We start from the raw sequence: 25,215 nt of genomic DNA, 5'->3' as shown, positions 1-25,215 counted from the left end.
GGTTTACCATATCCCAGGCAAAAATTTTTGAAAGGAAGTCTATACCCAGTTATCTTATTGTGAAAGTTGTAAATTTCAGAAATGGGGAACAAAAACCATTCAGGCTAAAAAACAGTTGTCCTCAACTTCTGAGTCTGTTTTGTGCTGCTACAACAGACTGAGTCATTTATAAACAACAGAAGTTTATTTGGCTCACAGTTCTGGAGGCTGGGAAGTTCCAGATCAAGGGGCCAGCATCTGGCAAGGGCCTTCTTGCTGTGTCATCCCATGGCAGAAAGCAAAGGGCAAGAGAGCATAAGAGCAAGAGAACAAACTCACAGCTTCAAATCCTTTTATTATTGGCATTGATCCATTCATCAGGGTGGATCCCTCATGACCCAAGCACCTCCCAGTAGGTCTTGCCTCCCAACATTGTTATACTGGGGATTAAGTTTTGAACATATGCTTTCTGGGGGACATATTCAAACTATAGCAACTTCTTTACAGCATCAAACTTCTCAAGACAATGGAGGAATATTTCCAATGACTTGAGGGGGAAAGATTGCTATATTTAAGAGAAGTTGTCTCTCTTTTATAACACTGATCCCCTTTCTAAAAATTAATATGCTTACTAGATAGATCATTATGAAAGGAATCAAGATTAGGGACCCAAGAATGGGGAAAGGCATAGTGAGATAAGAACTGTATTAAAATTCATTAAATTCATGGATGGATGAATTTGATTATTAGTATCCAAATAAAGAGAAAAAATACTGTGAAATAAGTGACTAACATAATTTTTACTATTTGAATTTATAACATTATCAAATTAAATATTTAAAATAAGAAAAAGGAGGACACAGGGACACAAAAACTCTTAATCCTTCTCTCATAATGGGGTCAAAAATTACTAATTTCACTTTGATATTAAGATAAATTTAAGCTCAGGAATGTTTTGCTTTCCTTTTTTCTTTCTTTTTTTTTTTTTTTTTGAGATGGAGTCTCGCTCTGTCTCCCAGGCTGGAGTGCAGTGGTATGATCTCGGCTCACTGAAGCTCTGCCTCCCAGATTCACGCCATTCTCCTGCCTCAGCCTCTCGAGTAGCTGGGACTATAGGCGCCCACCACCACGCCTGGCTAATTTTTTTTGTATTTTTAGTAGAGATGGGGTTTCACCATGTTAGCCAGGATGGAATGCTTTTCTTTTATTTCCACAGCCTGGGCAACATAACAAGACCCTGTTTCTACAAAAAATAAAAAATCAGCTGGGTATGGTGGTGCACGCCTGTAGCCCTAGCTACTCGGAAGGCTGAGGCAGGAGGATCGGCTGAGGCAGGAGGATCACCTGAGCCCAGGAGTTCAAGGTTACATTGAGCTATGATTATGCTACTGCACTCCAGCCTAGGTGACAGAGCAAGACCCTGCCTCAAAAAAAAAAAAAAAAAAGATTGCTACAAGTACAATTAAAAGTAAGATGTCCGTTATTCACAGCTTTGTGGAAATATAAAAACAAATAACAAAGTCCAGAGTCTGTATAGCAAAAAGCATAACAGAAAAAAACATTAAACACTAAAGAGAATAAAATGAGAAAAGGCAGATAAAATAAATGTGAACTGTTTACATTCCTTTATTAAAACAGAGAATCAAATTGGATTTAGAAAGATTAAAAATAAAGATGGACAAAATATATCAGCCAAATGAGAAGGGGGAATAGAATTTAGGACTAAAAAAGTAGATAAAAAGAGTTATTTCAATATTTTATCAAAATATGAACTGCAAAAACATACAAAATATGAGTAGAGGTAAATAGACAACAGACAATTGTATTGAATTAAATGAATCTTAATTGCATTAAGAGCATGAAGTCATTATTATTTGAAGCACTGTTAAAGAATCTAAGAACTTATGAGGTATACAGTATTGAGCATAATTGAGGTTAAAAGTAAATCTATGATAACAATTGTTTGACCAATTAACAAAATTTGATTATGGACTACAATTGAAAGTATTCTATCAGTGTTAGATTTCCTGAGTTTGACTACTGTACTGTGGTTATATAAGAGAAAATCTTTGTTCTTAGGAAATACATACTGAAATATTTAGGGGTAAAGGAACATAATATATACAACTTATTCTCAAATGGTTCAGGAACAATACTATATGTGACTGTTGTGTGTGGGAGAGATATAAAAGGGAAGAGAGAATGATAAATGTGGCAGAATTTTTTAAATTGGTGAATACTTGTGAAATGCTCTTTGAATTGTTCTTGTAACTTTTCTGTAATTTTGAAGTCATTTTAAAATAAAAAAATTAATACAACAACAAAAAAGTAAATCTATGATAACAAACCAAAAATGAAATTTTAAAACAATTATATTTATAATAGCATCAAAAAGAAAATCATACTTAGGAATAAATTTAACAAAAGAAATACAAAAGTTACACTCTGAAAACTACAAAATATTACTTAAGGAAATTAAGTAAGACCTACATACACAGAAAGACATCATATGTTCATGGATTAGAAGATTTAATATTTTTAAGATGGCAATATTCTCTAAATAGATTTACAGTTGATGCAATCTTATCAAAATCTCAGCTGGCTTCCTTGCAGAAGTTGACAACCTGATCTTAAAATTCATGTGGAAGTTAATGGGACCCATAATACCCGAAACAATATTTAAAAAATAAAACGAAATTGGAGGACTCACACTGCCTGATTTCAAAACTTACTACCAAGCTGTAGTATCAAGAAATGTGGAATTGACATAGGGCTAGATATATAAAGAAATGGAATATAACTGAGAGTCTAGAAAAAAACGCTCACACTTATGGGAAATTGATTTTCAACAGGGTGCCAAAACAATTCACTGGAGAAAATAATAATCTTTTCAACAAATGGTGCTGGAACAACTAGATATTCACACACAAAAACATGAAGTTTGGCCCCTACCTCATAACATATACAAAAACTAACTCAAAGTGGATTAAAAACCTAAATGCAAGGGCTAAAACTATGTAGCTCTTTGAAGAAAATATAGATGTATATCTTCATGACTTTGGATTAGGCAATAGTTTCTTAGATAGGACAACAAAAGCATAAGAACCAAAGAAACTATAGATTGAATATCATCAAAATTTAAAACTTTTAAATTTTGTGCTGCAAACAACACTATCAAGAAAGTGAAAAGACAACCCACAGAATGGGAGAAAATTTTTGGAAATCATATATCTGAAAAGGGAATATATAAGGAATCATTGCAACTCAATCATAAAAAGGTAAACCCATTTAAAAAATGGGCAAAGAGGCCAGGCGTGGTGGCTCACGCCTGTAATCCCAGCACTTTGGGAGGCCGAGGCAGGTGGATCACCTGAGGTCAGGAGTTCGAGACCAGCCTGGCCAACATGGTGAAAGCCCGTCTCTACTAAAAATACAAAATTAGCCGGGTGTGGTGGCACATGCCTGTAATCCCAGCTACTCCGGAGGCTGAGGCAGGAGAACTGCTTGAACTCAGGAGGTGGAGGTTGCAGTGAGCCAAAATCACGCCATCACACTCCAGCCTGGGCAACAAGAGCAAAACTCCACCTCAAAAAAAAAAAAAAAAAAAATGGGCAAAGGATCTGAACAGGCATTTTTCCAAAAAAGATCCACAAATGCCCACTAAACACATGAATGGATTTTCAAAACCATCAGCCATCAGGGAAATACAAATCAAAACCTCAATGAGATACTACTTCACACTCATTAGGAAGGCTATAATAAAAGATAGGTAATAAAAAGTGTTGGCAAGGATATGGAGAAATTGGAATCACCATATATTGCTGGTGGAAATGTAAATGGTCCAGCTACTTTGGAAAACAGTCTGGCAGTTCATCAAATGGTTAAACATAGACATACAAGTGACCCAGCAATTTTGCTCCTAGGTATATAACCAAAAGAAATTAAAAACAAGTCCACACCAACACTTGTCCATGAATGCTCACAGCAGCATTATTCATAATGTCAAAAAGTAAAAACAATCCAAATATTCATCAACTGATGAATAAAATGTGGTATATACATTCAATGGGATATATGCTATGAAATGAATGTCCAGAATTGGCAAAACTGTGGGGACAGAAAGTAGATTGGTGTTTTCCTAGGACTCAGAACAGTGGGGGCCATGTAGGGAGGAAATGGGGAGTGCCCATTAATAGGTATGAGGTTTCTTTTCAGGGTGATAAAGTGTTCCAAAATTGATTGTGGTGGTGGTACACAATCCTGTGAATATACTAAAACCACTGAATTGTCAACTTTAAGTTGGCGAATCGTATGATATGTGAATTGTGTCTCCAGATAATAAGATCAACAACTATGGATTTGAATCTCAACTTCAACACTTACCAACTGAGAGACTTTAACAATTGAGTTATTTAACAGTAAATAATACCAACCTCCTTGGATGGTTGGAGAACTGAATTAACATCTGTAAGGTGATTAGAATAGTGTGTGAACCAATGTCCACTATAAGCCTGTGTGTTAACTAACTAAAGCCACCAGCACTTTCTTTCATTAAACACTTACCGTATTCGTTTTCTTTGCCTGCTATAACAAATTACCATAAAAAACTCAGTGGTTTAAAACAACACACATTTATTCTCTTACAGTTCTGGAAGTCTGAAGGCTGAAATCAGTTTCACTGGACTGAAATCAAGGTGTTGGTAGGACTAAGCTCCTCTCTACCCATCAGAGAATATTATGGTTGGAGATAAATTACCATATAATTGAAAAGACTGGATTGATTAATAAATATCCAATTTTATATCCTAAAAACATACAGCTTCTTCACAAGTGTTCATAGATTTACACAAACCCACCATATGCTTAGTTACAAGGAAACCTCAGAAATTATAAAGCCATATTCTCTAACCATCATGGAAAAAATGAAAAATTAATTATAATGGCAAACAAAAATAAAAATCATTTACAATCTTTTAAAAGTAATATTCTGGGCTACAGAGAATAAAAATGTGATGTCAAACTATTTAGAAAATGATGACACCACATATAAAAATGTGTTGGATCTATTCACAGTAAGAACAGATTCAGAAAAACTATCAGAGGCCGGGTGTGGTGGCTCACACCTGTAATCCCAGCATTTTGGGAGGCCTAGGCAGGCAGATCACTTGAGTCCAGGAGTTTGAGACCAGCCTGGGCAACATGGTGAAACGCCGTCATAACAAAAATAAATAAATAAATAAATAAATAAATAAATAAATACAGAAAAACTATTATAAGTATGGCAGGAAAACTTGAATACCTTTATATGATAAAGCATGCACATAAGTTGATTAAAAACATCAAATCCAAATAAGTATTATAATAAACAGGAAAAGGATGTGAAAAGTATACAAAAGAAGTATATCGTGAAAAATGTCAAATTTACTGTAATTAAGAAATACAAACTAAAACAATCTAAAAATTGATAAAATTATTTAAAAACAAAAACACCAAAGCTGTCAGGGATGCCGCAAAACAGGAACTGCTTTTGAGAGCATGAAGGGCCCAACCTTTGGGAATGCAACCTGGCAACAGTAATCAAGAACTTTAAAAAACATTAACAAGTTTCAATCTAGTAAGTCTATTTCTGGGATCCTGTCCTCAGAGTGCAATCCTACATATGGAAAAAACTTCCTGCACGAAGACATTTATTGGAAATGGAAACATCCTCAATATTCAATAACAGGAGAACTGTTAAATAAACTATGTGACTATAAAAATTACGCTAACAAAGACCACGCTATAAAATGGAAAATACATGTGCTTCACTGCTACAGTAAAACCAGGCTTTAAAACTGCATATATAGCCTAATGATCATGGTGCCATCTCATAACTTTTCAAGGTCCTATTCAAGTGAATGCCAAATGAGAGAAACAACCCAGGCATAGTAAAAAAAAAAAAAAAACTGCCAGGAAATGGCACCAAAATATTACAAGTGATTGTTTTTCTTCCCTACTGTAATCTATAGTATCATGTTTTCTTTAATGGGCATGTGCTATGTTACTTGTATCCTCACGGACATAAAGCAATGCTTTACATCCTTCCTATGAATCAAAAGGAAACACTTCTTTTTTTTTTTATTTGCTTCTTTTTAAATTTTTTTAAACCAAGCAGTGGTTATGGAAGGAAACACCTCTTTGTGTAACAGGGCATGTACTGCCATTGTCGGTCTCTAAAGTCACTTTGATATTCTAACAAAAACAGCATGTTTCATACATGTTAGACAACCTCTACTCTGGATTTTTTTCTCCAACAACTTATTTTCTCTTCACAACCCCCTCAAGTTTTCAAGCCTAAAGAAATTCCATCGGTTCTCTCTGCACCCACTTTCCTTGCTTTGCTCCTAGAATTATTCCCACCTTTCTTCTGCAGAGCGTAGACAATGCCTCAGGCACACTGTTGCCAGTCTCAGAGCCCTGAGTCCCTGCTACCTCTAGCTCCCTAGGACTCCAACACCCAGCACAAGATTCTGCAGGCAGCCACACATTCTGCTCCAGTACTTCTCAAGTTGAAGGCAGAGAATAAGGGAAGTTTAGGGAAGCTTGGAGCCATGGAGAAAAGGTGGAGACATGCAGGAAATCTAACACAAGGCCTTTTTGTGTAACAGTAGTTTTTGTGTGCTGAAGATTCCAGTTTCTAGGATTTGGCAAATTGGGAACCTCAATTTCCTGTTCTAGGGCATATATTTGCTGAATGAATAAATGAATTAGGCTTCCCATCATCCTGCAATGACAGCTGACCAGTGACTAGAAGTGGCAGCTTGGTGAGGGAGTAGAGGGTGGGAAGAGCTTGGTCATTTAGTACCAAAATAAGCCCTGAGACTAAGGCATGCGATGACCCTGCCACATTGCCAGTCAAAGTGTGGTCTGTGGAGGGGCAGCATTATCATCGCCTGGGAACTTGTTAGAAATGTAGACCTACTTCAGAGCTATTGGATCAGAATCTGCATTTTTAACAAGTTCTCTAATGATACATACCCATGCTAAAGTTTGAGAAGCACTGCTTCAGAACATATGCACACACACATGCACACACACACCAAAATCACCAAGACAAACAAGTGACTCCACTCTTGCACACTTCACCAAACCATCAAAACATTTAGTGATTCTTCACCACAGGGGCTGCCCTTGATTTTGGCCTTCCTCCGAAGTACTTAAAAGAATAGACTCTATGGCTGGGCGCGGTGGCTCACGCCTGTAATCCCAGCACTCTGGGAGGCCGAGACGGGCGGATCATGAGGTCAGGAGATCGAGACCATCCTGGCTAACACAGTGAAACCCCGTCTCTACTAAAAATTACAAAAAATTAGCCGGGTGTAGTGGCAGGCGCCTGTAGTCCCAGCTACTCGGGAGGCTGAGGCAGGAGAATGGCGTGAACCTGGGAGGCGGAGCTTGCAGTGAGCTGAGATCGCGCCACTGCACTCCAGCCTGGGCGACAAAGCGAGACTCTGTCTCAAAAAAAAAAAAAAAAAAAAAAAGAATAAACTCTATGTAATTTACTCCAGGCCTCACCTTCACTCTACACAGATGGAGCCCATCACCTCTGGACAGTAGTTGGTGAGATTAAACACTAGTGCCCTTGAGTACCATTACCAGTTATAAAGAGCGGAGAAACAACCAAAAAGACAACACAAGAGGGAAAGCACTCTCAAAATGCAATTTGACCAAGTAAAGGCAATACCAATCACAATGATTTATAAAAACTGTTTACCAGATGTATGTTATTACCCCGCAGTGCAATCATGATTAAGGAAATCATTTAATGTGCAGCTGATTGCTTTGTGAAGGCTTATTTGATTACACGACCCATAGTGAAGGATAAACTCTGTACTTCTGCCTTCAAATCTCCAAGATGGACATGTAAGTAGGTTGACTGCTCAGAGCTTGGGGAAAAAGGGGGCTTTTTACTCTTAAATCTACACTATAGTTAAGGTAAAAGAGAGAAAAGATCTTCAAGCACTGCTGGGAGGGTGAAGGGGCTTGCCATGGGCACCAGATTCTACTCATCTTTCTAGATCCAACTGAAGTGTCCCATCCTTTGAGAAGTTTCTCCAGAAGCCATCGCTCCCTATTCTGCTTCTCATGGCACTTTCTCTTGTATTATTATTATTTATTTTTATTTTGTTAGAGACAAAGTCTCATCATGTTGCCCAGGCTGGAGTGCAGTGGTTATTCACGGGTGCAAATATAGCACATTACAGCCTCAAACTCCTGGGTCCAAGCTATCCTCCTGCCTCAACCTCCTGAGTAGCTGGAACTACAAGCGTGCACCACTGTGTCATGGCACTTTGTTTAGACTTACATTACAGCTCTTGAGGAGGTAGAACGTATCCATTAGGATCCCAGACTTTGCAGCCTAACCACATCAGTCAAAATTTCCCCTCTGCCTATTATTAGCTGTGTGACCTTAACCAAATGACCTCCTTCCACAGCTGGAAGATGCAGAAACCAATATCATGGAATTTTTGTAAAGATTACATGAGACAACACACATTACAATGTTTGGCACATAATAAATAATCAATGTTAGCTATTATTATTAGCACTTCCCAGCTATTATTATTAGGCTTCCCCACTAGACTGTGAGCAAACTGTTTATCCAAGGATCTGTGTGGCATGGGAACTTACAAATGGTAGACACACAATAATATTTGTCAAAATGGTTTGAAGGTATGCCAGGAAGAGGAAAGGGAGGGTGCTGGAAAAAACCATAGCGTACTTTATGATTTTTCCCAGGGCCAACTTCTGTAGTGTTTGTTTTTATTTCATTACCAGAGTACATTATCTCAGACAGCAAGGTTGCTATAAAGTAGGGCTAGAAAGACACTATTTATGGAACCAGATGTTCTGTTCAGAGAAAGCAAAGTTGGCTATGAGGCATCTGAAATCTCCAGTTTGGCCCTTGGCTGAGCAGGGAGTAGGGGCTGAAGTTCAGCCAGAGCTTCACTTGCCCAACAGGGTGCCCTGGCATGGGGTTACATTAGCTCTGAAAATCATCCACCCAGAGGGATGCATTTTGTTTTTCAGTGTATCCACATAGAGGGACGTCTTTACAGATTGTGCCAAAGATCTATATGTACCAGTGGGGAACCCTACTGCAAACTCAAAGGTCCCCTTTTAAACAAGCCTCTTGAAGGTCTCAAATGAGCATCAGCTAAAATAATAATGCTTCACTTACTAAATATTTATTGAGTTCCCATTAGGGAACTCAAGGTGCTAATGGCTGACAAGGACCTTTTGGACTTGCACAAGAGCCTGGTGTGTACCACCTTCTAAGGAAAGCTTGGGATGTTCTCTGAGAGGAACACCAAATTCAAGAACCTGTCCCAGGGGCTGATGAATGTGGCTGCCAAGCTGACCCACAATAAGTACGTCAGAGGACCTCACAGACCTCATGGAGAAGTTCATTGAAACCTGACACCTTAACCATTGGTTGCTGAATGACATGTGCTCTTCCTGAATCAGTACTCAGCATCTGTCCACTTCCTGCATGGCTTCTGGCCCTCTATGACTGCTATATGGTCATCCTCTGTGGCTACCTCCTGTACCCCTATCATGACTGAGGCCCCTCTCCCACCACTCTGCCCACACTGATGAGAAAGTTGTCATAAGTTTAGAGACTAAAAATAAAATTGCACTAGACACTGCAGATCTAAAGGTGAATACAGAAAATATAATTGGAAGGGAGAGAAGGTGATGCAGAGGGCAGGAGCATGGACAAGTATGATGAGTGCCACCTTAGGCATAACTGATGAGGTACTATAGAAGCATCCAAGATGGGGGCTAATCTAGACTTGAAGGATTAGAGAAGGCTTAAAGGGGAATAACACCCAATATGAGGCTTCAAGCAGTGATAGCAAATGTTAATATTTATTTAGCAATACTATATATCAGGCCCTGTTCTAAAAACTTTGCATGAATCCCTCATTCAGTCCTTACCACAACCCTGTAAGATAGATGTTACTGTTATTCTCTTCATGTTACAGATGATGAAACTAAGGCACACAGTAAATGGTGGAGCTGAAATTCAAACCCAGGCAGCTCGGCTCCAGACTAAAGGGGAAGCAGAGTACCAGATAGGCCCTTAAAACAGAAGAAAGCGCCTAGCTTCAGTCTGAGGAAAGATGCAGTTCCTTTGGGGAACTGAAAGCAACTCAATAAGGCGCAGCTTGGGGTGGGGACAGACGTTCAGAGATGACTGGGTCTGCTCTGTAGGTTGGAAGAAAAACCAGAAGCAGAGGGTTTCAGATCCAGTCCAAACCTTTTTTTTTTTTTTTTTTTTTTTTTTTTTTGAGACAGTGTCTCACTCTCGCCCAGGCTGGAGTGCAGTGGTGCAACCTCAGCTCACTGCAACCTCTGCCTCCCGGGTTCAGGTGATTCTCCTACCTCAGCCTTCCAAGTGGCTGGGGCTACAGGCGCACACCACTACACCCAGCTAATTTTTGTATTTTTAGTAGAGACAGGGTTTCATCATGTTGGCCAGGCCGGTCTCGAACTCCTGACCTCAGGTGATCCGCCCACCTCGGCCTCCCAAAGTGCTGGGATTACAGGTGCAAGCCACCACATCCAGCCCCCCAGTCCAGACTTTTGACAACTAGCTGTGACTGGTGTCACCAAACTAACCCCTTCTGACCTCAGTTTCTCCTTTTTGCAAAAGACCATAATAACAATACCTGCTTTTCATAGAGAATGGCCATGAGCACCAAATGAGGAAAATGTATGTGAACTTGAGTGCAAAGTACAAATTCCTTCACAGACTTAAGATTTTACCAGTATCACTTCCCCAGTAGCTTCAAGGATTTGCAAACCTGAAATCCACAATGTCAGGGCACCAGAAAAAGCAGAGAAACAGTATTGGGGAGTGGAAAAGCCCACCAGCCCTGCCTCAGACCACCTCCATCCACACTCAGCCCTTACTAACTATGAGATCTCAAGGCGAGTTATCCTCTCAGTACCTCAATTATGCCATCTGGAAAATGGGAATGTCAATGATAGCACTTGTAAGGTTCATGTGACAAGTAAGTAGCACATGTAATATGCTAGGTACAGCTCCCAACACAGAATAAAGACTTAGTCAACATTAACAGCTATCATTATTGTAAGTATTAAGAAATATGTTGGCTACTCATGCTATTCTTCCATGTTCTATACGGTATAAGCATGTGGGAATGTTAGAAGTTAGAGATGATAAAGAAGGAGGAGAAGAAGGTTTACAACCCTATACTCCCTCACTGCTGCAGAGATTCTTCCTGGCTCTCACACGCTGGCAAGCAGCTGGCTCTCCGTCCTGGCAGAAAATGCCCAAAAGAGGTAAAAGATAGAGACTGCACACCATCTGTGCAAACCAGGCTGCTCTTGTAGTTTTTGGACAAAATCTAAATGTAGTCAGATGTGACCTGCCCTTTTAAGATAGAATTATTCTATTTCCTCCCTCTACCCGTCCCCGTCCCCCACTCTGTCCCCCACATAAAACTCCCCCACATATCTCAAGAAACTTTCAGCATTTTGAAAGACATACTCTGGGGTCCTGTTGTGACAGCCTTGTGCCACATTAACTTCTCTGTCTTGTTCCCAGCAAAGAAGCCTTTGCTAATTTCACAACAGGAAAGCATGCAAGAAATTCGAGAACAAAACAAATCTACACGCAGAGCCCAGCATCTTCAAGCAAACACCCTGAGGTACAGACCCGAGGCTAGATGAGTCCGGACTGCAGATGAGGCAGCTGCCTCTTAAACTGCAAGGGGACTGAAAAAGTCATTTGCCTCTAAAAAACCAACTCTGAATACAAATTGATAATGAATATTCATGAGCCCCTCCAGCTTGCTCTAGAGCCACCCTTGACTGCAACCCTGGACTCTGCTTCCTAAAAAGTTTCCCAAAGCTCTTTCTCTGCCTCCTCTCAGAAGGAAGAGGGTGGGAAAGTTCATTCAGGGCTTTTTGCCTCCAGCTTTCAAGTACTTGCTTTTTGGTCTGGGCTTTTATTTTTCCTTCTATTTTTTTTTTCTTAAGGATTCAGATCAAATCAATTTTGGTCTTACCCTTTGTATCTTCCATAAGTAGCAGCTTTTGTTTTCCTCCTCTTTCCTCGTCTTTTCCCCCCCCCCAGCCTCTGCTTGCTGTGGTCCGTCTCCGTGAGAGAGGTCCTCAAGGAAACAGAGATATAACAGACCCTTGGGCTCGTGGGAGGGGCTAAATTATCCGGCCCCGTTTCGGAAGGAACCTCAAACCCTGTCTTTTTCATTGACTAGAAAGGACAGATTGACTGAGGAGTCCAGCAGCTCATTTTCCTAAAGTTACTCGAAGCCTTTTCCAGGTTGTAATTTTTTGCATCCTTGAAGCAATGTATATTCAAATCTCTCTCTCTTTCTCCCTTCTTCCCTCTCTCCCTTACTCCCTCCCTCTTCATCTCTCTCTCCCTCTCTTCGTTATAGAAATCCCTTTTTCCCCCTTGAAAAAGTCATCTCAGCTGCAAGCAAAAAAAGCTATTTCCTTACTGCAATTATGAAGCTAGATAATAAGAAAGTTGTTACCTTGAAACCCGCTCGAAAAACTGAAAGTCAAGAACAATTCTTCCCTCCCCATAAAGCCTCTGGTCCCATGACCAGCAATCCTTTCTCAAGGCTCATTAGAGCAAAGAGCAACAGGTGACCCAAGCGATGAGTTTCCTGCAGGAGACGCTGCGTTATTGGTTGGAAGGCTGGGTGGAACCACAGAGGAGCTGCTCAATGGGAACCGCTGCCTGGCTATGAATTGATGAAAGTCATCCACCATTTCCCAACTTTGACTTCCTACCTTTGAAGTCTAATGAGCATGAATTACCACATCCAGACCGTCAAGATTACCCCAATGTAGATGAGAGCCTGACCAAATTATTTTTAAACTGTGTAACAAAATTATTTTGAAATCAAAACAAGGGCTAATCCTTTGAAAGGAAGGTAAGTCCTCAAGTCCCAAGGCGACTTGGCAGCTTCTCCCTCCACAAGGCTGTTGCAAACCTTAGCATTTCAGGTCTGAAAGATACCTCAGACATTGAGTCTAAAAGAGGTTAGAGATGTGGAGAGGTTAAGCCACCTGCTCATGCTCACATACATGGTCTCTCTTATTTGCTACCATGTTCCCCAGCACCTAATACAGTTTCTCTCACAGCATGGGCTCTCAATAAATATTTGATGAATGGCTGAAAAAAATGAATGAATTGCAGCAAAGCAGAAATGTAGATCTGTTTTCCTGTTTCCTAGTTCTTGATTTTTCTACATTGCTTGTCTGGCATGTAAATTTGTATCTAAAGCCAGTTATACCATATAAATCATTAAATTTGTGAGCCCGAAGGACTGTTTTGACTCTATGTAGAAACTATATTCTCCAGCGAGCTTTCAGTCATACTTTAATAAGGACAAAGGATAACCTTTTAGTTTAGGCATCTCTGTTACTTTGCACGGTGCCACATGGTATATACTCAATACATTTTTTATACTTTAATAAATTTGGAGCTGTTTAACAATACCTTATTTCCGAAATGCTTTATAGTTACAGGATTTTGCATGTATGATAACAATTAATTACACTGAATGAAAGACTCAATGGATGTCTTCTCTCGAGTCAGTTTAGACTACATCTCTAATAATGAATATTGGTCTGATATTCATCCTGTTATGATAAAACTGGTTTTTGGTGATATGATGGGATTTTTTGTAAAAACCAACAATATAATTGGTTTATGACTGCCTTTGTACTATTGTTTTGGAGAGAAATTTGAAAAGAGCATGTCCACAAAATAGTGTGCGAATTACAGAATGGAAACCAAAACATCAAAGCTAGAAAGAGAAAAGAATGATCAAAGGGAAGATCCAGAGTGGCTGAGGGGTAGACAGGAGAAACAGACAAACAAGTACCTGAGCTTGTCAATGAGAGACACACTTTGGTGGGTGCTGTGGCAACGGTTCTCTACTTTATTACATTAGGATATTAGGTTCTTTTTTTTTTTTTTTTTTTTTTGAGACAAGAGTTTTGCTCTTGTCTCCCAGGCTGGAGTGCAATGGAGCCATCTCAGCTTACTGCACCCTCTGCCTCCCGGGTTCGAGTGATTCTCCTGCCTCTGCCTCCAAGTAGCTGGGATTACAGGCGCCCGCCACCTTGCCCAGCTAATTTGTGTATTTTTAGTAGAGATGGGGTTTCACCATGTTGGTCAGGCTGGTCTCGAACTCCTGACCTCAGGTGATCCGCCCGCCTCAGCCTCCCAAAGTGCTGGGATTACAGGCGTGAGCCACCATGCCCGGCCTATTTTACTACATTCTTACATTCTTTTTTTTGAGACAGAGCCTCACTCTGTCATCCAGGCTGGAGTGCAGTGGCGTGATCTTGGCTCACTGCAACCTCTGCCTCCCGGGTTCAAGTGATTCTTGTGCCTCAGCCTCCCGAGTAACTGGGATTATAGATGCGCACCACTAAGCCCGGCTAATTTTTGTATTTTTAGTAGAGATTGGGTTTCACCATGTTGTCCAGGCTGGTCTCAAACTCCTGGCCTCAAGTGATCCACTTGCCTTGGCCTCCCAAAGTGCTAGGATTACAGGTGTGAGCCACAGTGCCTAGCCACAGTTCTCTATTTTAAACAAAATTAAAATTCAAGTTCACTTCAGTCATGTTGTATCAGACGTTGTTGACAAAAGGTTACTTTGACAATTGTCTCATTCTCTTTACATTTCATCAGGGAGAGAAAGAGTTAGTAAAAAGTAAATTGTTCTAGTACCCAACTTCTGGTTTAACCAGGAGAGGTAAAATCTCATTATAGTAACTAGCACTTCATAAATATTTGAAGTTCATCCAAACTGAATATGGAGTAACAGAAACATAGTTTTAACCCCTAATTCATATTACATGAGCCTTTTGACAACATTTAATGCTTTTTATGGTAATATGCTCTGTGCTACAATTTAATCACGTTGTCCAGGTTCGCACCCTCCTCAGCATCATGAAAATACTATGGTTAAGTATATATTATCACCAATTCACACAAGAATAATTATAAAAGAGATGGGAGTTTGTGTGTATCTTTCTAAAGGCCTCAGAGTTTATCTTAAAAAATAAATCGTCTTTCTCAACAAAAAATTATCATCAATTTTATTTTTTTTTTGTAATAGAAAGTAGAAAATTAAAACTGCACTCAGAAAGATGGAAGGAGTTGTTAGAAAGGGGTAAAGATATTTGTCTGTCTTTTAATGATGAAATGGTCTTATAAAGTTCTTAGAATGGTAGAATTTTCATTTTTCCTACACCTTCATCCTCTTTCACTGTACCGGTTCATCCCCCTATGCATATAAAATATTTAAGTGATTCTCATTCTTAAAAACAAATTCTGTTGTTTAATGGTATGGATTATTAGTGTTGCAAGATGAATAAATTCTTGAGATTGGCAGCACAACAATGTGAATGTACTTAAAAATACTTAAGTATACTGTTAAAAATGATTAATATGGGCCAGGTGCATTGGCTCACCGTGTAACCCCAGCATTTTGGGAGGCTGAAGCAGTAGGTTGTCTGGAGGCCTGGAGTTTGAGACCAGCCTAGGCAACATAACAAGACCCCATCTCTACAAAAATAAAAATAAATTTTAAATGATTAATATGGTAACTTTTTTTTTGAGACAGAGTTTCGCTCTTATTGCCCAGGCTGGAGTGCAATGTCGCGATCTCAGCATCTCGGCTCACTGCAACCCCTGCCTCCTGGGTGCAAGTGATTCTCCTGCCTCAGCCTCCCGAGTAGCTGGGATTACAGGCATGCACCACCACACCCAGCTAATTTTGTGTTTTTAGTAGAGACAGGGTTTCTCCATGTTGGTCAGGCGGCTGGTCTCGAACTCCTGACCTCAGGTGATCTGCCCACCTCGGCCTCCCAAAGTGCTGGGATTACAGGCGTGAGACACTGGGCCCAGCAATATAGTAACTTTTATGTCTATTTTATCACAATTTTTAAAAAATTAATTAAAACAAAAACATCTCCTTCACAAACAAGCTACTTGAGACCATGGTCTACCTTTGCCTTCCTTCATCACCTCCATTCTCTCCTCATTCATTTACTCCTCCTTCCATTGCATTCCCGTTTCTCACCGCACCATGCCAATGAAACTGCCCTAAGATTGCCAATGGCCTGTAAAGCAAAGACCAATTTTTGTGTTTTATCTTCCTGGATCTCTGTAGCATGGACCATTGTTGGCCTTCCTTCTTTCTTGAAAATTGATCTCTCCTTATTTTCCAGAACCCCCCTCGTGTCTGATTTTCCTCCTCCATCTGTGTATGATGGCTCCTTTTCAGTCAACTTTTGTGTCTTGTAAATGTTGGTATTCCCTAGACCTTCACCCTTTGCCTTCTCTCCCTACTTCACTTATTCTACCTAGGTCATAACTTCTTATGCCTTTACATTTCTGCCAAGTCCACTCCCATGAGCACCAGATCCATATTTCCATCCACCTACTGGGTGTCAAGAGAATATCCCACAAGCAGCTCAAACTTAGCATCCAAACTGTACTCTGTATCTTTACTTCCAAATCTGCTCCCATCCAGTACCAGTATTCCCTACTTTTTTTTTTTTTTTTTTGAGACGGTGTCTCACTCTGTCGCCCAGGCTGGAGTGCAGTGGCACGATCTTGACTCACTGCAACCTCTGCCTCCCAGGTTCAAGCGATTCTTGTGCCTCCGCCTCCCAAGTAGCTGGGATTGCAGGTGCACACCACCATGCCTGGCTAATTTTGTGTTAGGAGAGACAGGGTTTTGACATGTGGTCCAGCCTGGTCTCGAACTCCTGACCTCAGGTGATAGGCTGCCTCGGCCTCCCAAAGTCCTGGGATTACAGGCGTGAGCCACTGCGCCCAACCCCTACATTAGATAATGGCACTACCATCCACCTAGTCACACAACCCAGCAACCTCAGGGTCCTCCTAGACCCCTCCCCACATCCCACATCTTATTGTTTACCAAATCCAATTGTTTCTATACCTTAAGATCTCTCAAATTCATCTCCTCTCTCCATTCCCGTCACTTCTGCCATAGTGCATACTCTCTCATCTTTCTGAAATCGATATCTGATAATGTCATTGGCAGACTTTAAAAATTCTAGTCTCCTTATCATGCATAAAATAAAATTTAAATTCCTGTCATAGAATATGTAAGGACTCTCTCTACCTCTCTAAACTCATTTCCTGTTATAGGCTTCCTGCACTCCAAAAACTGAATCTAATTCCAGGACCCATAATCCTTGTAAAACTCCGAATTTTTGTTTTGTTTTGTTCTGAGATGGAGTCTCGCTCTGTCACCCAGGCTGGAGTCCAGTGGTGCTATCTTGGCTCGCTGCAACCTCCGCCTCCCAGGTTCAAGCAATTCTCCTGCCTCAGCCTCCCAAATAGCTGGGACTAGAGGTGCGTGCCACCACAGCCGGCTAATTTTTGTATTTTTAGTGGAGATGGGGTTTCACCATATTGGCCAGGCTGGTCTCGAACTCCTGACCTCGTGATCTGCCTGCCTTGGCCTCCCAAAGTGCTGGGATTACAGGCGTGAGCCACCGCGCCTGGCCACAACTCTGAATGTATACAAGCTATTACCCTGCTCAGAATGCTCTTTCCCCTCTTATCCACCTGGTCCTCCTATATATCTTTCATGACTCAAATATCTGGTCCCCTGTGTTAGGCCATTTTTGCATTGCAATAAAGAAATACCTGAGACTGGGTAATTTATAAAGAGAGGTAATTGGCTCATGGCTCTGCAGTCTGTGCAAGAAGCATGGCACCAGCATCTGCTTCTGGTGAGGACCTCAAGAAACTTACAATCATGGCAGAAGGTGAAGGGGGAGCTGGTACATCACATAGCAAGAGAGGGAGCACGAGAGAGAAAGGGGAGGTGCCAGACTCTTAAACAACCAGATTTCAAATGAACTCATTTTCACCAAGTCATTCATGAGGGATCTGCCCCCAGGACCCAAACACCTCCCACCAGGTCCCACCTCCAACATTGGGGATCACATTTCAACATGAAATTTGGAAGTGACAAATATCCAAACCACATCATCCCCTGTGAAGTTTTGCCTGACCCATCCCCGCTCCTTTCCCACAGACACAAACACTGTGCTGACCCACAAAAGAGATGCCACTCGTGTTATCATGTTTTATAATTTCATTAACATCTCAGGCCTTAAACCTTGGAGTCACATTTGAATCCTCTTACCTTACAATCCAAGTCTAATCCTTTAGCAAATTCAGCGGGTCCTATCTTCCAGATACATCCAGGACCTGACCTCTTCTCATTACTTCTACTGCTACCACACTGATCCAAGCCACATCATCTCTCACCTGTATCCTGTATTATTGTGATAGCCTCCTCACTGGTCTCCTCCCAGATTCTACTCTTCAAACTCTTCAGCCTATTTTCAACCCAGAACCCATAATAATTCAGTTAAAAATTAAACAAAACAAAAGATTATGGAACTCTTTTGCTCAAAATTTATAAAAGGCTCCATCTCACCCCAAGAAAAGCCAAAGTCCTTCCAACTTCCCACCAGGAAGTTGGTCACCTCTATTTCTTTCCTACTACTGTCCTCTTCTTGCTCCCTCAGCTCTAGCCTCCAAGTCTTTGCATATGCTGTTCTTTCTGCCTGGAATGCTGTCCTCCCGAATATCCACATGGCTCATTCCCTCCTTCCCTATAGGTTTTTACTAAATCATTACCTTCTATCCCAGCACCAAGATGGCTATTTGTAAATGCTATTTTCTACTAAAATGGCCTAAGGCCCTTTGGAAAAATAGCTAACCAAGTCTGGGGCAGGAGGTATATCAGAAAGCAAGGACACTATCTAAAATTACTAGGGTTGTGTCAAAAGGATTCAGGAGCTAACTTTAAGTGGCTCCTACTGGCCAAAGTAGAAGAAAAGAAGACATTTGAGCAGCAATAAAAAGAATAACTGCAATGGATTGAAATGTATCAGATATATTGAGATCCACATAGTCATAATGACCCTATGAAGAAATCACTGTTCACCTTTAGAACGAATTCATTATTGTGAAAACACACAAGGGGGATAATAGCAACACTCAACCTCCCTTTGCTGCACAAACTATACCCCAGGACAACAAAATCATTGATGGGGAAAAGTGTCTTTAAAGTATTCCAGATAATGAAAGACTAAAATTGGTAGCATTTCGGTATCACCATCTTGCAATACCTCACAAAGGAATGAATATAAACAATAATCATCAATGACTGTTCACATAACAAAAGGGGGTATAAACATTCATTCTCTGCCTTCTGATGGAAGCACACATCACATCCTCTGAAGCTGTCTTCCCAAAAATGGAAGCTTCTAAACCTAATACCAGTTTGTGGGGAAAAGAGGGCACGGATAAACACGTTAAAAAAATACAACAGGAATGCAATCAGTAAAATCCAGTTTGTAGGAGACTAGATTAAAACAATCAATAAAACAACTCAACTTCTTGAACAAATAAACTGCAGAGAAGAAAAAAGAGAATGAGTTACCTATAAATTAAAAGAGATTTAAAAGATATACCAATAAAATTAATACCAGGACCTTGAAATTCTGATTCAAACCAATGTAAAAGAAACTTAAAGAAAAATCAAAGAAATTTGAAAACTGACTAGATATTTTATAATATTATAGAACTGTTAACTTTTAAGGTATGATAGTAGTATTGTGGCTATAATTTTTCCAAAGCCCTTATCTGCTGGAGACACACACAGAAATATATACAGATGAAATCTGAGATTAGTTTCAAAAAGAGGAGGAATGGGTGAGGTACAGATAAAACAAGATTAGGGATGACATTATAACTGCTGAAGCTGGATGGTATATGGGGATATGTTTTATTATTCTCTCTACTTTCTATGTTTGAAATTTTTTGCAATAAAAGGCAAAAAAGAATCCTGGTGAAAAAGTGGGAGATTATTTGATGATATGCAGTGGTTATATGGGGTATTATTACTGTTACTTAAGGAATGTAACTGAATATTTCCTGAGTCAGTAGACATACGCAAAATGGACTTGGGTGGTTAAAAATAATGCTATAATTTGGCAAGATGATACTCACAAAATAGGCTATTTCACTTTAGGGGCAAATAGAAAAAAGAAATAATTTGGGCCGGGTGCGGTGGCTCACGCCTGTAATCCCAGCACTTTGGGAGGCCGAGGTGGGCGGATCACGAGGTCAGGAGATCAAGGCCACCCGGGCTAACACAGTGAAATCCCGTCTCTACTAAAAATACAAAAAAAATTAGCTGGGCATGGTGGCGCATGCCTGTAATCCCAGCTACTTGGGAGGCTGAGGTGACAGAATGGTGTGAACCCAGGAGGCAGAGCTTGCAGTGAGCCGAGATGGTGCCACTGCACTCCAGCCTGGGTGACAGAGCGAGACTCCACTTAAAAAAAAAAAAAAATCATTTGCCAGAAAAATATAAGTAATTGAACAATAAACTGATCAAAGCCAAAAAAAAAAAAAAACTGTTAAACCAGTGTAAGCAAGAAAAGTATATTCACCATGCAATTTGTCTGTAGTGTAATAATCAGGCAGCAATATCAAGGTTTCCTTAGATTTCCCTGTGGAACTTAACATCAGATGTAGAAATCAGGAAGGACCATACACAATGTCCAATATGCAATATGCTATTGTGGTTTGATGGTTTAAGGCACACTCCATAAACCCAACAGTGACCAAGCAGGAACCACATAAATTGGACTAAGTAGTAATGGTAGTTTCTGCATCACTAGGGGCCAGATAGGGTGGACAGAAAGGACAGAGCTAGTCGGATAGGGTGGAAGATGAGCATTCTGTTCTCTATATTGTTTCCAGTTCTCCATTAAAACAGAATTATATTGACAAAACTCATGAGAGGTGGTACTCTGGTTTTACGTATCCTAAAATAAATGCCCAAGGTAACTATTGTACGAAATGACATGTTTTGCCAATTCCAAGAATGCCTGTGTTTATGTATTCAACTTTAGTTATAGATGAATATATGAAGAGGTTCTTCATAACGTATGTCAAAGTGTTCAAAATATTATGACATTTGAACATTTTGATTTGAATCAAAATATTATGATGCTCATGGTCAATTTCAAGGTTAAAAGGAGACTGTAAAATAATGGATTTTTATAATTGAGATGCCTTAGATATGGTAAATCGCAATACTTCAAAAATCTTGGGGTAAAATGTTACATGTTATATGGCAATTAACAAATCTAATCTCAGGAATTCAAAATTATTTTCCTACCAGCAATAGATCCATGCCCCATCTTTTTTATGATCCCTACAAACCAAGATAATAAGTCAGTACTATTTGGTGTTGGTGAATGCATATTCAACAAACCAAAGTTGTCAACAAATTTGGAAAACTGTATCAAATTTTCTTGACACTACTTGACATTGTGCTTTGACAGTCTATCAGCACTACATATACGTGTTTTATCAAAAGAGGAATGCTGATTAAATTAATTCAATTGAATTTGTATTTCTCCACTATCAATAACAACCTCTCTTCTCATTCCATCTGCTTACTTACAGATATCCAGAGATGAAAAGGACACTGTGGTGCAGGGTAGGAGGAGCAGAGAAAAAGGGATGGATCTGAAAGTGTTCCAAGAGTATTTAGAATGCACACTCGTTCAAAAAATGCCCCGTCCCTTCTTGTGGAAAGTAGTAGGAGTGGCACTGCCTCTTTAGTCAGAGCCATGGTTCTCAACTTCAGCTGCACACTATAATCACTTGGCCCAATTATAAAAAATACTAATGCCCATCCCAACCCTCAGAGATTGGAATTTAATTGAGTTTGGGGTAGGTTTCAGCCACGGTTTTTTTTTTAAGGCCAAGATGATTTTAGAGTGCTGCCAGAGCATTAAGAAGATCTGGATTCAATTCTTTTTGTATGATCTTAGACAAGTTAGCGAGCCCTTCTGAACCCCAATGTATCCATAAAATAAAGGTCTTTTTTTAAATCTACTTCACAAAGCCATGTTGGAGGTAAAAAAGAGAATAAATATGTGAGAACTCCCAACACAGACTCTGGCACATAGGTGGCACTCAGTAAGGGTGAGTTCTCTTCCTCTTCACTATGCGCTAATCTATGTTCAGATTAAACAAAACATTGCCTTTTGTACTTGTGTCTCTTGCTTTTTCCCCCTCTGATATCTTCCACTTATTTTTCAGAAGTAACCTAACGGTACTTGAAGGAAATGAGAATCAAATTCCTTTCCCTTCTATAGCACAAAGGGCCTCTCCACCCCTTTTCCCAAAGTTAAGTGATTCTATGTATTCAACCAGCAGCTGTGGGACTGAGGCCATGTTGGGAGAGGGAGTGAAGTATGACATGAGATCACCCATGTCTTCCTATTTCCAGGTAGTCAGGGAGGAATGCCCTAACTGAGCTTGGGGAAGCCCTTGAATGTGGCAGAATGGCCAACTCTTCCAAAGTGAAAGTCTACAACCCAACATGGCAGCAGGAGAAGGTAAGCCTAGAGTACACAGCACAGCAGCTTCAAGCACAGCAGACACTCAATGAGAGTTTGCTGAACTGAAATGAAGATCCTATGCTACGGCAAATATCTAACCCAATGCTAGTACTCAATGAAGTCAGTGCTGTGTAGGCATTACCTTAGTTTTTTTAGCTACAACTACTACCTCTCTCTTGCCTTGCATGAGTGGATTCTCTTACATAAATGTTCTGTTGAAATATCCCCTTTAACTCCTTTATCCTACTCCCCACATCAAGTGCCTCAATTTGTCTAAATGTCTCAAAGGTCTGCAGAGATAATAAGTGACTGTCACTTCATCAAAAATGGTAAGATTGGCCAGGTGCAGTGGCTCAAACCTGTAATCCCAGCACTTTGGGAGGCCAATTCAGGAGGATTGCTTGAGGCCAGGAGACCAGCCTGGACAACATAATGGATCTCGTCTTTAAAAAATGAAAATTAAAAAATTAGCTGGGCATGGTGGCTCATGTCTATATCCCATCTACTTAGGAGGCTGAGGCAAGAGGATCACTTGAGCCCAGGAGTTCAAGGCTGCAGTGAGCTATGATTGTGCCACTGCACTCCAACCTGAGAAAGAGAGCAAGACCTTATTTCTAAAAATAAAAAAACATTTAAAAAAAGTAAGATGTTATTGCTGCTTCAAAACACAAATCCAAATCTGTGAATTGCAAGTATAACTGATAAAAGCTATAATTTCTTTAAGGTCAAAGATACTCATTTTCAAACAAAGTACTCATTATCTATGAAAGACCAATCAACTTATTAGAGCTCCAAAACTTAAAAATATTTTTAAAAATTTAAATTTTTTAAAAAACTGCTAAATTTAAAGAGAGACAATAAATAAATGAGTGATTACCAAAGATTCATCAGGGTAGGGAAAGGTTGAATAAGTAAAGCAGAGGGGATATTTTCAGATTGATAAAATTTTTCAGTATGATACTGTAATGGTGGATACATGACAATATGCATTTGTCAAAATCTATAGAAATTTAAATCACAAAGAATGAACCTTAACCCATACAAAGTTTTCAAAAATTATTCAGGAAGTCAAGGGAGCCCAGAATGAAATTTAAATTCTGACAAAATAATGGAACTGTATTACAAATGTGTGAAAAAACCTCACAGAGGGAGGTAGAGGAAAAGGGTGCTGACCTAGTCACTTTTTTTTTTTTTTTTTTTTTGAGACAGAGTCTTACTCTACCACAGAGGCTGGAGTTCAGTAGCATGATCTTGGCTCACTGCAACCTCTGCCTCCCTGGTTCAAGCAACTCTTGTGCCTCAGCCTCCCAAGTAGCACACCACCAAGCCTGGCTAATTTTTGTATTTTTAGTTGAGATGGGGTTTCACCATGTTGGTCAGGCTGGTCTTGAACTCCTGGCCTCAAGCAATCCACCTGCCTTGGCCTCCCAAAGTGCTAGGATTACAGGCATGAGTCCCCACTCTCGGCCCCAAGTCACTTTAGATGTGAGTAAAGTCTACAGGACCAAAGGCAAAAGGAACTGTATAAAAGTACATTACTCTGTCTCCCAAGATTCATAATTCTGAAACCACTATACATGTATACTGGAATCAGAAATTACATAAATGGATGACAGACAATAGGAGTCAGGCTTCTCACTGTTGGAGTGGAAGGTTATAGACAAGTAAGGGGAAATGGCTAGAATGATCCATGTGGTAATGGATTAACGTTAGAGACATCAGTATGAACTCAGGTTTAGCTTAATAGGGATACATATGAATAAATGTAGAACTATTTATAGTTGTGCATATATATATATATATATATATATATGGCTTAAAATACATCTACATTTTCTTGCTCTGTCAGCAGAGTGGGCCTATAAGCAATGATACTGCAGTAGCAATAAGCACATCTAACCCCCAGATTTTTGTTTCTATAACCGTTCTCCAGTAAAAGGAACCAGAATTCCCCTGATAAATAGGTGACTCTAGGCTGGGGACAGGAAATATTACAAGGTTATCCTGGAGTATCTTATGGGGCCAGAAAGTAATTAAGAAAAAAAAAGCTTACAATGATGGGGTGTGTCAAAGTGACACAGGAGCCAATAGAGCTTCCAATAGCCAAAATTAGAATAATTTGAACAATAAAATAGAACCGTATTCAAAGATAATCCAAAGTATAAAATAAATATCCACGAGTCTATACTGAAATAGACTATGTGTATTTATGAAATAGAATATTTAACAAACGAATTATTAAATAAACAAATGGGAGAGAATAGACAAATCCATACAGAAGAATTTCAAATGAGCTACATAAATACTCCACTCTCTAGGAGGTAAAGCATAACTCCTCACTCCTTAAGTATGGCCTGCATAGTGACTTCTTTCCAAAGAGTGCAGCAGAGAAAAAAAGTAAGAAAGAGTGACTTTACAGTGGAAAAACCTGACAAACACTACCTCAGCAAGGCCATCTAGATTAACATCAACAGTGGTAAATCATGTTGATAACACATATCCTTGGTATGATGTGATGAAAATGGCACTCTGTGGTCTTCCTCCAAAAAGTGCATAACTCGAGCCTAATCATGAGAAAGATATCAGACAAATCCCAATTGAAGGACATTATACAAAATTTCTGACCAGTATTTCTCAAAACTGCTACGGTCATCAAAAATAAAAAGTCTGAGAAATTCTCACAGCCAAGAGGAG

General features: G+C 39.8%; 1 protein-coding gene across 11 annotated transcripts in view; it reads right to left on the bottom strand.

Moving 5' to 3' along the window:
* ENTPD1 (ectonucleoside triphosphate diphosphohydrolase 1) overlaps nt 1–25,215 on the bottom strand; it is a 207,696-nt gene that overhangs the window by 133,434 nt on the left and 49,047 nt on the right. For 2 of the 11 annotated variants that reach the window (XR_010146995.1, XM_063782061.1), the window contains exon 1: nt 12,060–12,195. The exons of 3 other annotated variants lie outside the window; for them this stretch is intronic. Coding sequence is in view for 5 of the 8 variants with exons in the window: in XM_063782061.1 (XP_063638131.1) it covers nt 12,060–12,075 (16 nt within the window). In the remaining 3 variants the exon portion in view is untranslated. Of the gene's footprint in view, nt 1–11,539; nt 11,796–12,059; nt 12,698–25,215 lie in introns of those variants that run through there. 6 more of the 11 variants (XR_010146992.1, XM_063782060.1, XR_010146993.1 and 3 more) reach the window with 5 other exon arrangements.

The sequence above is a fragment of the Pan troglodytes genome, chromosome 8, assembly GCF_028858775.2.
Source record: "Pan troglodytes isolate AG18354 chromosome 8, NHGRI_mPanTro3-v2.0_pri, whole genome shotgun sequence".
In the NCBI taxonomy this organism is placed as follows: domain Eukaryota; kingdom Metazoa; phylum Chordata; class Mammalia; order Primates; family Hominidae; genus Pan; species Pan troglodytes.
The sequence above is the reverse complement of the archived record's forward strand: the minus strand, read 5'-3'. Positions and strand labels throughout refer to the sequence as shown.